This window comes from Brassica oleracea, chromosome C7 (genome assembly GCF_000695525.1).
Source record: "Brassica oleracea var. oleracea cultivar TO1000 chromosome C7, BOL, whole genome shotgun sequence".
In the NCBI taxonomy this organism is placed as follows: Eukaryota; Viridiplantae; Streptophyta; class Magnoliopsida; order Brassicales; family Brassicaceae; genus Brassica; species Brassica oleracea.
The window spans coordinates 14,388,707-14,403,080 of record NC_027754.1 but is presented as its reverse complement, the minus strand read 5'-3'; the positions used below and the strand labels follow the sequence as shown (position 1 = coordinate 14,403,080).

The following is a 14,374-nucleotide window of genomic DNA, read 5'->3' as shown; positions in this document are numbered from 1 at the left end:
TGCCACAAAGTGGGGCACAAGACTGTTGAGTGTCGCAAAAAGATCAAGGATGAGAAAGCTCAGGCAAATCTCACTGAGGAGGATCTCGTTGCTGTGTTGACTGAAACCAACATGGTTGAAAGCAACAACCCCAAGGAATGGTGGTATGACACTGGTGCAACCACCCACATTTGCACCAATAGGGCGATGTTCAGCACCTATCAGAAAAGCATGACTGAGGAGAAGCTCAAGATGGGAAACACTGCAGTCTCCAAGATTGAAGGACGCGGCAATGTGATTTTGAAGATGACATCTGCACATGAGGTCACTCTGACAAATGTGAAGCATGTGCCTGACATGAGGAAGCACCTGGTCTCGGGAACCTTGCTCAGCAAGAATGGATTCGCCATCTTCATTGGATATGAACATAACCATGGCAGACGAATCACGCTTCACTCGTGATCACCCTATCGAACTATAAACTCTACGAAACACTCTCGGATTTATGACTTACGTTAAGGGATTTTTGCTGGTTTCGTTGTGTAAAAACTTAAAATGAAATGAAGGAGGAGACGAGTTTATAAAGAGGAGAAGCGAGCCACTTTCCGTAACTGATTCAGCATGTGCGCACGTTGGCGGAAATCTCCCAAGGATATCGGAGGCGAGGCGTTACGAAACTTCCTCCGCAAGATCTTTCTCGTTTAAATTTATCATCATTAACTTGGTCCAAAAAAATAGTCTTATTGGACCAGAAGCCTTCGATCTCGACCTCGACCAAGACCGGCCCGAACCTAACCGGCCGGACGGCGGTGCGCGCGTGGAAAGCCGTCCTCTCTCCTAGAGTCGTTTGAACACTGATGATACATGCACATATATATACATCACGACTCCTCTCCTTTTACACGATGTGGGACTATGTCCCTTCTCATTCATTTAACGTTCATATAGGCCACTGAATGGCCCAATTCTATTCACATATTCCTCAATTATTTATAAAGCCATGGGCTTATAAATATTTGAACCAACAGAAAGTTATGAATGTTTAGATCTGTTTGCCAAGTGATTTAAAAGTAAAAGTAAAAAGTTCTATTTTATTAACAACATACTAAAATATATACATCAGTTACATATGTAAGTGTTGTATTATGAAGTCTAAAATTGATAAATTAATAGTATATTGTATCATTTAGGTGTAACTAAAATACTAATTATCAATCAACTAATAAAAATTCAGCTAATATACTTTTAAATCACATTATTTGGTTATTGAACAGTTTTTTTTTAAAGAAAAGAAAACTAAAACATTCTATATAACAAATAAATTACAATAAAAATCACAATAATATACAGAAAAAAAATTCAACACATTTTTAAGTCATTTCATCTTTCAAATATCACATAAGTAACATAATCCATTAATTTGAGATTTTCTCTTAGTGCACATAGAAAATTAATGTGCATTTAAGCTAACATACTTTAAAAATGGCATTGTTTTGTTAGTAACATAATCCATAAATTTGAGTTTGATGATAAAACAATACGAATACACGCCAGAAAACCACTAGTATATCAAAAAGGTCCGGAATAAAAATTGGTTTGATTAATTTGATCGAGAATGTTACATCATCAGCCAAATCAACAAGTTCAATCCTGATCATTATTAACGTCATATTTGATTCATTAAAAGTTTAAAACATGTCATAATTTTAAACTAATCATTTAAAACAATTTCACCTATTCTCAAATAATACGACAAGAATTAAGACAAATATACTACCGTTTCTTACTCGTTCAGCAACAACACATAATACATAGATGTAAAATAATACAGAGATGGTCCAGAAAAGATTCTTGTCATTTTTACATAATAATATTATGGAGACTCATTTTTCTTTCTTTGTGTTGAGAAGAAATTAACAGATGCACAAGCAAGCAAAGAAGAGACGATAGTAAACATTAGTTCCCACACGTTTCACTCCGTACCCATCACTACTTGGTTTTGTATGTACAGAGAGATACGATAAACAAACACCTTCTTAATTATGGCTCAAGCTTCATCTGTAGTGTTGGCTCAGAACCTGAAAACATAAAAGAAGTTATTAGCATGAGAGACTCTGGTTGTAAGGTTTTCTCATTAGAGACTCAGGTTCTTAATCATCCTCTTACAGCTGTTGTTGTTGCTCTGTTGCTGAACATCTCCAAAACCCATCTGAACAATGCTTTGAAGATCATTTTCCCAGAATCCCTGTGTCTGAAAAACAAAACACAAAAAGATTTGAGCACGTCCACATCTCCAGAATCTATGACGACATTAACTAGTAATTACCTCAGCTTGAACAAATGCATCGCTGGAGGGGAATTGAGTGTCTGAGAATCTAGGCATGTTCTTGGCAAGAGAATAGTATGCTGATGGAAGTCTTTGCTCTGAGCAAGCCATTGAGTATAGAGACTGCGTTAGTGCCTCTCCCGGTTGAACCATCTATACAATACATACAGAAGCAACACATTACTTATAAGAGCAAAGTTGTATCATCCCAGCTCCAAAAAAAAAGCAGATATTATTTTACCTCTGTGGATAAAGCAGCACTAGGGTTAAACTCCAACCTTGGATTTATAGTAGCCAGCTTCATAGACAAGAACTGAAGAGAAACAGACCGGTTAATGATTTAACACTGATTTTCATCGAAAATCTCGGATTATACCTCGACTTGTCTCTGCAAGGACTGCACGTAGTTAATGATTTCATCAAGCATAACGGCTTTCCCAGTTATCCGGTTGCAACCAGGAACCAGATCCTGAAGCAAAGTCATCCTCTCGCTGATCTTCTCTCTTCTTGCCTGATAACAAACACACAAACATCAACATGGTAGAGTTGAACAGAAACATGGACACACAAAAAGACCAATAGGGGTTTTTAGTACTCTTTCAGCGAGGCTGTGGCTATCAGTTGCCTGACCCCTTCGAGCTCGAACATGAATGTAATCTTTGGGCGGCTCAGGAGGCTTTGCATCATCCTTGTTACCATCATCCTTCTTACTGCTTCCAGCTTCATCCTGCTTGCTTCTCTTGGATCCAACAATCTCTCCTGACACCTGATGACAACCCCAAAATCAACATGTCAACAACATATCTCATACTCTCTTATGAATCCATAAAAAAAAAAAAAGAACACTCAGAGGCAAGAGAGAGAGAGATTGTGAAACCTTAGAATTGGAAGCTGTAAGAGAGGAAGAAGCTGGAGACTCCTTGCCATTACCTCCAGAAGCAGAAGCAGAAGGGATCAACTTTCTCTTCCTGGAGTTTGGCTTGGCTGTCTGAACTCGATCTAAATCTGGATCCAACAGCGAGCTCTTGTTGCTGTCTTGCGACCCGAATTGACCCGGATAAGGAGGGAATCGGAGGTTCCCGGCGGGATATGGTGAGATGGTCTCTTGAGGGTTACAGAATCTGCCGACGAGGAGATCGCCAATGGTTCCTTCGTTGACATTATTGCCAAAGGGATCGCTCTGACCCAAAGCTACATACTTTATGCTTTGATTCTCCATCTCAAAAGTTGAGTGGAGGTTTCAAGAAAATGTCTTATGGGAATTCTCAAGTAAACCCACTAGATTCTGATTTCAGAATAAGACAGAAAAAAGCTGCTTCTTTCTGGGGAAACAAGACTGATATTTTGTGTTCTGACTGTTGGAATCAGTGACAAGTATCCTCCCAGGAAAGATACTGAATTTCCCTTTAAAATGTAACCAATTTTGGGTTTTGTTTGCTTCAAAAAGGAAACTGATTCAGGAAAATTTGCAGAGGTACAAGAAGGGAGCTGCTACCAATGAATGATTGATCAATCAAAGTGGTAAAGTAAAGAGGAAAGAGAAGGCTACTGACTTTTTTTTACGGAGGGAAGGAGGAGGTTAAGAGAAAAGAAAGAGGCAAAGTAAGGATAAGACTTTTAACTAAAGAATATTATTTGTCTTTAAGAAAGTGAATTATTTTACAGTTCAAAAGGAGGAGGAGAAGAATCTTTTTTATATTTTAATGTGGGAACATTAGACGGTGAAAGTGGGTAGGCTGCTTAGGCTGTCCTCTGTTAATCATTGGAGTGAGAGGGGAGAGCATGTGCATTTCAGAGACAAGAAAGATGTGTAAGGGAGAAACAAACAAATTGGTTTTAATTATTCTTGGCTAATTAACAAGACTAGTTTAAAGATTGGAAAACTTTAATTTACAGATAACACTGCTGTTTGTTTGGGTGTCAATAATTGACTTGAAGGTTAGATCTTGACTATGATGATGGCCTTCTTTAGTTATTAATGCATCTTTCAATATGCATTTTGTATGTAAATGGATTTGTATAATGTGAATCGAGTATCATCAACATATATTTATATTTTTTCATAGGTTGTGTTGTGTGTCACATACAAATGAATTTGCATTGCCCTTCTTTAGATTTCTCTAAGTAGCTGCTGCTCCACTTGAGTATGCCTATGATGACCCAACCCAAACTGTTGTTGGGCAAGATGCACATATAGCTGATTTAGGGGCTAAGAAGCAAAGTCTTTCAGGGGACGCGTTCTAGTACTCGCTGTAAGGCTTTCTTGATTCCTTGTTGATCCAGAGACGTTGTCAAGTGTATCTCTTGTACCTGAGAGATGTTGAATTAACAATAGTTTTATACTTACTTTCACTTCAATAAAAGAACCATCCATCTATGGGCCACAAATGCTAGAAATAAAATAGTTTCTGTGAGCTTTTTTACCTGTCTTCCAGCACGTGCAAGAAGAACAAACTTTCCTTCAGAAGGTGGCGTCTGCATGAATGTAAAATACATTTTATAGAATGGGAACTTTCACAACATAGCAAAATAATAGTTTATGCTTTATGGCAAATGTCAAAGCAAAGCAGAACTCACATTTGAGAGCCAAAGTTGTAGGTCTTGTGAAACCACTCTTTTCTCAAATCCTTGCCGGTTGATTCTCACAGCTTCTATTCTGCAATTTAGAGAGTAGAAAAAATAATAATGAGGAAAGATTGATCAAGATGTATTTTACAGTGTTCTTGCATCTTTAGATGGTTATACCTGAAACAAAGAATCTAAACTATGCAATTAACAAACTCCATCTTTATCATATGCGTTTACGAAAGAATCAGCCAGCAATAGCTATGTATTCAATTGTAAATCCAAAAGTAGCTTAATTGGTCATCCTAGTCATGATTCAACTGTTATGAGCCAATGCTATGCATAGAGAACAGTTAACAACTTTTTGGGGTTTTCCAAATTATAAAAATGATATTGACTACTATACCCGTCTTCTTGCAATAGCTCTTCAAGTATAGTTTCTAGACCTGGAAGAGGATCAATTGTATCCCCATTGTTCGAGCTTAGCGAAGGAGATCCACTAGAGCTGTCCTGTAACAACATCCAATTACCTCTTACAAAACCAAACTAACAGAAAAACACATTTTCACATTGTGTTTTACCTTCAAAATCACTTTGTCCAATGTCTCAAGAAGAGGATCATCTTCCAGTTGTTTGATGGATAGTGTAATCCTTGATTTCTCTCTGCATCATAGGAACAACTATTTGATTACAACAACATATGACTAACAAAACTCAGTAACCAATAAAAAGAAGAAGAAAAACTTAACTTGTCGATATTTGTGACAATAACCCGAACCTCATCACCATCGCGTAACACATCTCTAACATCTTGAACGTAATCCCACGAGACCTCAGAGACGTGAACTAGTCCGGTTAGATGATAAAGACCTATCAACAGTAGATAGTTCCATCAATGTCACAGCTCAAAAGATGAAAAGAAGAAAGCAATTTGGAAACAATACCATCATCGAAGCGCAAGTGGATGAATGCACCATAGTCCTCAACAGAACCTACTCTTCCAGTAAACACATCCCCAACGTTAACGTTTTGTGAATACTTTGGCCATAGTGCTAACTTCTCAGATAAGATCAACTTTTTGTTCTCCTCATCAGCTTGAACAACCTATATATACACATTTAACCTCTAAAATCAAATTCGTTGTTACACATAATGGAGTTTAAAAGAAGGCTTTTTACCTTAAGAGGAAGTATTGAACCGACCAAAGTCTTAGCTATCTCATGAATGCTTTTCTGAGGCTCTTCAGATGTAAGAAAAACACAAACCCATCAACGCTTCTTCTTCCACAGAAACACACAAACCCATAAACGGAACAAGAGAGAGAGAGAGAGAGTTCTTAAAGAAGCACCTTTACAAGAACGAGAAGGGGTTAACTGGGGATAAGGAAGAAAACCAACAAGAGAATGAAAACGAATAAGCAAGCCTCCACCATTAAAGCCTTCGACTTCACCTTCAAACGTGTCACCACTCTTGCAATAAGCTTTCGCCAGCTTCCAATCCGTAGACATCTACTTCATTTAACAAACAAACCCATCAGTTACATTTACAAGCATCTAAGTTCCAAAGTTAACCTTTTTTATCGCAAAGACTGGAACTTTCGATCAAAATAAGAGATGGGTAAGCAGTAAAACGCACCCGAGGGGGTCCGGCGTCGTCCCGGAGAAGGGATTGATCGGAACTTGTATCTGTACCGGCGGTTACGGAGCCTGAAAAGGACTTGACGACGCAGAGGAGAGAAGTTCTATTTGAAGAAGAAGGGAGGAGTTTAAGAGGGCAAGAGAGAAAACAAGAGTGTTGGTTGAGCAGATGAGAGGAGAAGGAAACAGAGCCAAGATTAGCTCCACCGAAAACCGCCATTCTTGGGCGGCAGAGGAGCAGAAGCCACGAAGAAGATTGAAGGAAGGAAGGAAGTTATGGTTTACGTATTTGGATAAGGGAGAGAGAGTGGAGAAGAAAGATTGATCCTTTATGACTGAGTGAGGATGACGAAAGCTATTTATATAATCCTCTGTCACAAGACCCATCTTTTGTTAACAACACCAACCACGTAGACTAAGCTGCGTGTGTTTACCTTCTTTTCTTTTTTTTTTTTCCCATCTGAAGATTTTCATTGATAACATTGAAGAATACACGGTGAAAGGCACAACACATAAAAATCTCCAGAAATCAAATTCCAACAGTGGGAGAGACTTAATCTCAAAGGATAGGACACGAGGAACTAAACAGAACAAATAAACCATGACACCTTGCAGCTGACTGAGTGAATACACATCCTGCGTGTGTTTACTTTAGCTTCCACTCGGAATTTTATGGGTTTATTGTGTGGTAAAGTTAGGGGTGGATAAAATATCAGTAAATTTTGTTCTATTCATTACCCATTATGATTCTAACCGAAAAAATCGGATATCCGTAACTCTACTAAGCAAAGCAAATACTAAAATGCAATATATGTAAAAAACAAAGCAGGTCACATATACTAATATTTTTAGGAACGAATATCCGATCTGATCCGTTATATTCATGTATATACATTTATTTAAAGAATTATATATATAAGATATAAATATTATATTATATTTTATATAAGTTTATAGTATTTTTATTTACTAAATTTATTATATTAGTTATTAGAATTTTTTTTACAGTAAATAAATTTTTATTTTGGTAATAAAATATTTATTTTATATTATTTTGGATTTTTTATTTATTTTAAATTTAAATATTTATTTTGACGGATCGAATCAGATATCCGTCAAATTATGGATATCACTGACATCGAATATCTTGATGGCTACGGATCGAATCGGACCGGGTAATTAATTATTCAAACGAAACGGATCGGATCACAAATACCTCCAAAAACCAGAATATATGATTCGTGTCCACCCCTAGTAAAGAAAAAGATACATATAAGAGGCACTTCTTGCACTTTATGGACCTCCTATGAAGAAAGAAGGTTCTGAAGTTGTAGCTCTTGCTCTTTAGCAAGGTAAAAGAAGTGGTGCACAAACAAAAAGCAAGGGAAATGAAGTAACAACCAGTTAGCTCTTTTCTTTTTCATACTTAGTGTGGTATTTCTTGCTGTTCTGATCTTCGGTATATGTTGTTACTGCAGTTTTCCAGTTAAAAGGTAACGGTGTACGCCTGAAGTCTACTCAAGTTAAAAGTACCATGTCTTGTTTGCCTTGTTAGTTTAGTGTAGATAAGAGTTGGAGATAATATTATCAGAAGAGATTGAAGAAGAACTCAAAACCTAATGTGGATTCAAAAACTATTTTAACATGAAAGAGAATGTGAAGCAATACGTCTCTGACTGCACATCTTGCGAGACTCGCAACTATTTGACCTTGAATCATGCAGATTTGCTGATTAAAAAACATCAATAGTACCCTTCAATAACTTCCAAAATTTGAAGGGTATTGATGTTTTTTGGTCGTGGTTGATCGCCTAAGTAAATATGCACACTTCATGATTTTAAAAAATATGTATACAGAACAATAGTAGCAGAGAAATTTGTTGATGAGGTTGTAGGTTTACACGGGTATTAGACACCAATCATCTCTGATCGAGACAGAGGGTTTTGAGTAAATTTTGGCGTGTGCGCTTTAGACTTGCTGATAAAAAGTTGAAATTTACTACGGCTTATTACCCTCAAAGTGACGGCCAGGAGAGTTGTAACCTTCCTTGGAATCTTACGTAAGATGCGCTTCACATCCACTCACCCAAAACAATGATATAAGTTCTTTTCATGCACAGAATTTTCGTATAATTTCTCATTTCATACATCTTTTAATGCGACTTCTTTCAAGATGGTTTAAAGGAGGGAGGAGCCACCAAGTTTACTATGGTATAAAGAAGGCTCTACGAATAATAGTGAATCGGAAGCTATGCTTAGAACAAGATATACTATACTGCGAGAAACTAAAGACCACTTGCTTAAAGATCAAGTTCACATGAAGAAAAATACTGATAAGGGCCACAAAGATTTGTTTTTGTGGGATCCATGGTCTTCTCAAGTTGTGGTCATTTCGGCAAAAGCATTTTGTCAGAAGCTTGCAGCAAAGTTTTATAGTCCATTCAAGGTTCTTGAAAATTTTGCTAGGTTGCTTATAGATTGGAGCTTCCAGATGCTTGTAAAATTAATATGGTGTTTCATGTTTCCCAATTAAAACCGGTTTTAGGCAAGTAACAGGAGATCATGACTTTACCGATTTTTTTGGAGAAGAATGAATAATTTATCCCTATAGCCAGAACATATATAAAGAACTTGTTATGATGTTGAAGGTCATATTGAGACTCTGGTTCATTGGAAGAGCTTATTGTTCATGAAAACTCATGGATGCGAGTGAAGGATATTACAAGAGAATTTCTCAATTTCAAACTTAAGGACAAGTTCTCTCTCACCGAAGGGGTGTTGATAAGATCTGGAGATGATTTTATCAGAAGAGACAGAAGAACTCAGAACCTGGTGTGGAGGAGGAGGAGGAGGACCTAACGGATTTGCGAGAAGAAGAAGAAGAAGAAGAAGAAGAAGAGCCTAACGGATTTGCGTGAGATTGGGTTTTTTAAGAGTTTTTTGAGTTAGTTGGGCTCAAGAATGATACAGACTCTAAATAATGTCCTTAGGAGATGTTAGAGGGTTGTGAATTTGGTTCTTTGGTTGTAAACCTTAGATTGGAATTGGCCCGTATATGTGGCAAATTAAGAGTTTAATACATTTTGTATTATATGTTAAGAGTTTAATACATTTTGTATTATATGTATTGAATACATCATGCTCTATCAAATGCATGAGCATTTTAGTTACCCTAAATGGTTTGTATTCGATTGTAGCTCTGTTGACAGCTTTAGAACTATAGTAGCTGGATAGCAACAAGATTAAAAGGGAGTTGAGGTAGAAGAGGAGGACTTTTGGATTTATTTGAGATTATGAGAGTTTCAGGTGCGCTGTAATTTAGCATATTGTTCTATTTTTGGTTCTTTAATCTCGTGGGTCTTCTACATAGGGGTTCAAAAACTTAGCACTTTCTTTTTTTGGTTAAATTTTCAGATTTCCGACGGAAATCATATTCCATTGGAAATCCATCGGAAATTTTTATTTTAAGAAGACTGTTAAAAAATTTGGTGCTTCTTTATTGGGTAATTTTAATATTCCTTATAGATTTTCAACGAAATATGCCTTCCGTAGAGAATATGTCAGGAATTTTATTTTCGCTCAACAAGATCCTAAACCATTAGAGCACCATTAACCCTAAGAGGTTAATTTAGATTCTTAATGATTTTTTAGTAACTAATAATAGTTAAGAGGTTGTACTCAAGAGACACTTAATTTGTTAGGTCCAATAGGGGTTCTTAATTTTGGGTTCTTAAGAATTAAAAATATTAAACTAAAATTTTTTTAAAGATAAAATTTATTTATTAAATATAACATATTAAAATAAAACATTTTAAACATTAATTATTAAAAAGAACATTAAAACTGAGATTAGTAAAATAAACGAGAATAACTTGAAAGAAACATGCGAGCTTAGTTGTTGTCTTGACCACCTCCGAATTTACGCCACATGTTCAATCAAATCAGCTTTGAGTTGTTCATGCATGTGTTTATCACGAATTCTAGTTCGAATACCCATCATATTGGCGATATTTGTAGGGATATCTTTAGTGAATGTGAGATCGACATGTAAACTTCCAGTGTCTTCTCCTTGTTGGAACTCCGAGACATCATATTCAGTGTATCCATCTTGTTCGTCTTCTACTATCATGTTATGGAGTATGATACATGCTCTAATTATCTTCCCAATTTTGCCTTTATCCCAAAAAAGAGCCAGATTTTTAACAATGGCAAAGCGAGCTTGCAAGACTCCAAAAGCACGCTCGACATCTTTTCGGACAGCTTCTTGTTGCTGAGCAAATAAAACCGCTTTCGGTCCTTGTGGTATTGAAATTGATTGGATAAAAGTTGCCCATTTCGGATAAATACCGTCGGTGAGATAGTAAGTCATATGATACTCTCTTTCTTGACCGAGAAGGTGACTTGTGGAGCGTGACCTTGTATAATGTCATCAAAAACAGAGGAGCGATCAAGAACATTGATATCATTTAAAGTACCTGGAGGTCCAAAAAATGCATGCCATATCCATAGATCATACGATGCAACCGCCTCTAAAACGATTGTGGTTTTCCCGAACCACGTGTATATTGACATTTCCAAGAAGTGGGACAATTCTTCCACTCCCAATGCATACAATCGATGCTTCCTATCATCCCAGGGAATCCACGAAACTCCCCAATATCAAGGAGACGTTGAAGATCAGCCGGTGTTGGTCTTCTTAGGTACTCTGCGCCGAATAAATATATAATGCCTTGCACAAAATGTTCCACACATGACCGTGCAGTAGTTTCACCGAGTCGGAGGGTTTCGTCAACAGCATCAGCCGCAGTTCCATATGCCAAGACACGAATGACCGCTGTACACTTCTGCAGTGGAGAGAGACTAAGCCTTCCGAGAGCATCCGTCTTTTGTTGAAAGAATTCAATTTCATTGGAGAGTCGTTCAAAAATACGCATGAACAATGACCTATTCATTCTAAATCGTCGGCGGAACATATTTGTGGGATACGTTGGAATTTCACTGAAATAATCATTCCATAAACGAATATGCCCTTCTTCATGATTTCTTTCGATATAAGCTCTCTTTTTTCTTTGCTTCTTTGCTTTTGATATGATAAGATTCTCGAAAGTTTGATCAATTGCTTGATCAAAATATATATCAACGTATTCATCAATTGCATCATTAAAACTTTGATCATCCAATCCATCAAACGGATTTTGAGAAGAAGATGCCATATGGCAAGGAAATTTTTTTTATATATGCTTGGAACAAGAGAAGAGAGGAGAGATGAAGAAGTGGTTTGTTTGATCAAATGTTTTGTGAATTGATCTAATGGTTTATTTGATTAAATGTTTTACGATGAAGAAGAGATGAAGCGTTGTGTTTACTGAGAGAGGAAGAAGAGATGAAGAGTTGTGTGCTCAAGTCTTGTGAAGTGATCTAATGTTTTGATCTAATTTATAGAACACAACCAATAATACAAACATATAAAACAAAGACAATCAGACAAACATCACACAGTCCGTGACACAATCACACAATAACAAACATGTCCCGTGACACTAGAACAAAAAGATAACAAAGACAAAACACACAGACAAAGACAAACCCACATGACCCGTGACACAACACCACAGTCGTCTCTCAGCTTCTTCTCTTCCTCTTCTTACCATCAACCTTAGGGGATTGCCCCTCTTCAAGCTTGATTCCCACCTTCATGGCTTTGAACTTCTCCTCACGCAGCTTCTTCTCTTCCTCATGCATCCTCTGCAGCAGCCTTCGGACCTGAGGTTCAATGTCTTCTTCCGCTTCCTCCACCCTTATCAAGTAGCCCATATTTCTCATGTATTCGTCGCTTGATAACTCCACCATATCAGCTTCTTCTTCATCTGGTATCTCCACCACTTCATCATTTGTGTCTTCTTGTGGGAGAGGTGGTGGTATCATACCTCTCGCTGAGAGGCCACAAACGATCGGTTTCCTTGCTTCCATTGCTGCTGATGTGTGACTTGTTCCCCTGAACCACCAAAAAAAAAAAAATACAGAAACGCATTAGAACATTGATCAGAAAGACTGACATTAGAACAATGATCAGAAACTACTTATATTACACATCAACTACTTATCACATTAATTATATTACACATCAACTACTTATATCACAAGACAAAGAATATTACATTGACAACATTTCGGTTATCAGTTTGTTCTTAAGCGCCACTTCTAAATCAGTAAGTGGCTCTTTTTTTTTCAATCAAACTGTCAAGCAGCTTCTTGTTGCTAAGCTTATCCTTGAAAGCTAAGTCCTTGCTCATCATCTCCATCATATCCTTAAACCCATGCGCAATCTTCTGATCTTCTCCCACTGGCCTTTTAGCCTTCGCCTTTGCAGCTTTAACACCAATAGGCCTATCCATAGCTTCATCATCCCCATTAACACTTGGCATAGAGGCTGATGACTGAAAAGATTGTTCTTCCCCCACCCTCTTTCTTTTTGAACCTGAGATTTGTTGACTAGTTCCTTGAGTCCCACACCATTTCTGATCATTCCTAAGCTCCCTCAACGCATGTTCCAATGAGAACTTCACATTGTAATCGTTGAAGAATATCTCATGTGCCGCTTTCAAGACGTCATCTTCATTCTGGCCACTACTCCTCTGTTTTGTGGCAGCTTCAAATGACCCCACAAACTTGCAGACTCCTTCATTTATCTTCCCCCACCTTTGCTTACAGTGGGTCAGCTCACTTGGAGGCAAACCAACCACCTTTGGACTTGCGTTATAGTAAGCCGTAATCCTCTTCTAAAAGGTTCCTGCCTTTTGCTCATTTCCAACGAGTGGATCCTTGGAGGTGTTCAACAATGCACTGATGAGGACCAGGTCTTCAGCTGTTGATCACTTGCACCTTTGCTTACGGTCCTCAACAGTTTGTGTAGGTGAAGCAGATCCTCCAACAGTTTGTGCAGGTGGTGCAGGTGAAAAAATCAGAAACTGAGTTCGGTGTTGATCAAAAGGGAGTTGGCTGTTTAGTAAGTTTATAAAGCCAGAGGACTGGCTTTGATTAGGATCCATACCGAGAAGAAGAAGTTGAGAAGAAAGCTGAAGGAGATGATAAGAAAGAGAAGGAGGCAAGTGTGTTTATAGATGGCAGAGAAGGAAGAGCCTATGCAATCATGACAACCAACAAACAAAAACGTGTTGATATTTATCTACTTGTTTCATCACATTAAGCGTTAATCAATTGTAGCTATCCATCACTTCTATTAATAACACAACCATATCCTAACTCTAACTAACACATTAATTACAGTCTGTTCAAATCTAACCACCACCTAAATCAATTCTAGTCAGGAGAACCAGTTAAGAGTAACACAAACCTTATTTTTCCGTGGACTCCTGAGCTAGATGAACCTTTGGTAGATGAACTTTGAGCCTTCTATCTGACAACAGAAAGACATAAACAAAAAAATGATTGAGACCATAATCCAAAAGAAAGACATAATCAAAAGCGGTGTTGATCAAAGAACAGACACTAAGCAAGGATTGAAACATAGCCAATCAATTTTGATCCATCCGTATTAATTGAAACAAAATTAAAACCCAAGAACACAAACAGAACATATCCAAAGATCAAACACATCAACATTTTGATTTCAGGTGAAACAAACAGAACCAACAAACTACAATAATCAATCGCATGCATAATGAAACAACAGAACTACAGGTTTACCTTTCGATTTGAGTTGAAAGCTTCGATTTGAGCCACTGAGGGAAAGCTTCGACGAGAAGACCCACCGAAAGACATAACCAACAAACTACATAGAAAACCAACACATCAGACCTAATCGAACACATGCATGGTGAAGAACACAACAACCGCTTACCTTTCGA

The 14,374-nt window shown here is 37.5% G+C and overlaps 3 protein-coding genes across 3 annotated transcripts; all 3 read right to left on the bottom strand.

Moving 5' to 3' along the window:
* Positions 1-1,738: 1,738 nt before the first annotated feature.
* On the bottom strand, positions 1,739-3,948 carry LOC106301740 (transcription factor bHLH77-like). The gene is made up of 7 exons (XM_013738206.1): positions 3,183-3,948; positions 2,901-3,071; positions 2,682-2,816; positions 2,547-2,618; positions 2,306-2,458; positions 2,146-2,230; positions 1,739-2,057 (listed from the first exon to the last, which is right to left on the bottom strand). The coding sequence occupies exons 1-7, from the start codon at positions 3,522-3,524 to the stop codon at positions 2,020-2,022; spliced, it is 996 nt and encodes a 331-aa protein (XP_013593660.1). The 5' UTR covers positions 3,525-3,948; the 3' UTR covers positions 1,739-2,019.
* A 379-nt stretch (positions 3,949-4,327) lies between these two features.
* LOC106301310 (30S ribosomal protein S1) lies at positions 4,328-6,849 on the bottom strand. The gene is made up of 10 exons (XM_013737674.1): positions 6,506-6,849; positions 6,219-6,378; positions 6,049-6,110; positions 5,815-5,974; positions 5,620-5,740; positions 5,452-5,533; positions 5,277-5,380; positions 4,883-4,961; positions 4,730-4,780; positions 4,328-4,615 (listed from the first exon to the last, which is right to left on the bottom strand). The coding sequence occupies exons 1-10, from the start codon at positions 6,725-6,727 to the stop codon at positions 4,532-4,534; spliced, it is 1,125 nt and encodes a 374-aa protein (XP_013593128.1). The 5' UTR covers positions 6,728-6,849; the 3' UTR covers positions 4,328-4,531.
* A 5,863-nt stretch (positions 6,850-12,712) lies between these two features.
* LOC106302649 (glutathione S-transferase T2-like) lies at positions 12,713-13,555 on the bottom strand. The gene is made up of 2 exons (XM_013739114.1): positions 13,389-13,555; positions 12,713-13,205 (listed from the first exon to the last, which is right to left on the bottom strand). Exons 1-2 carry the CDS (start codon positions 13,553-13,555, stop codon positions 12,713-12,715), a joined length of 660 nt encoding a protein of 219 aa, XP_013594568.1.
* Between the last annotated feature and the right edge of the window lie 819 nt (positions 13,556-14,374).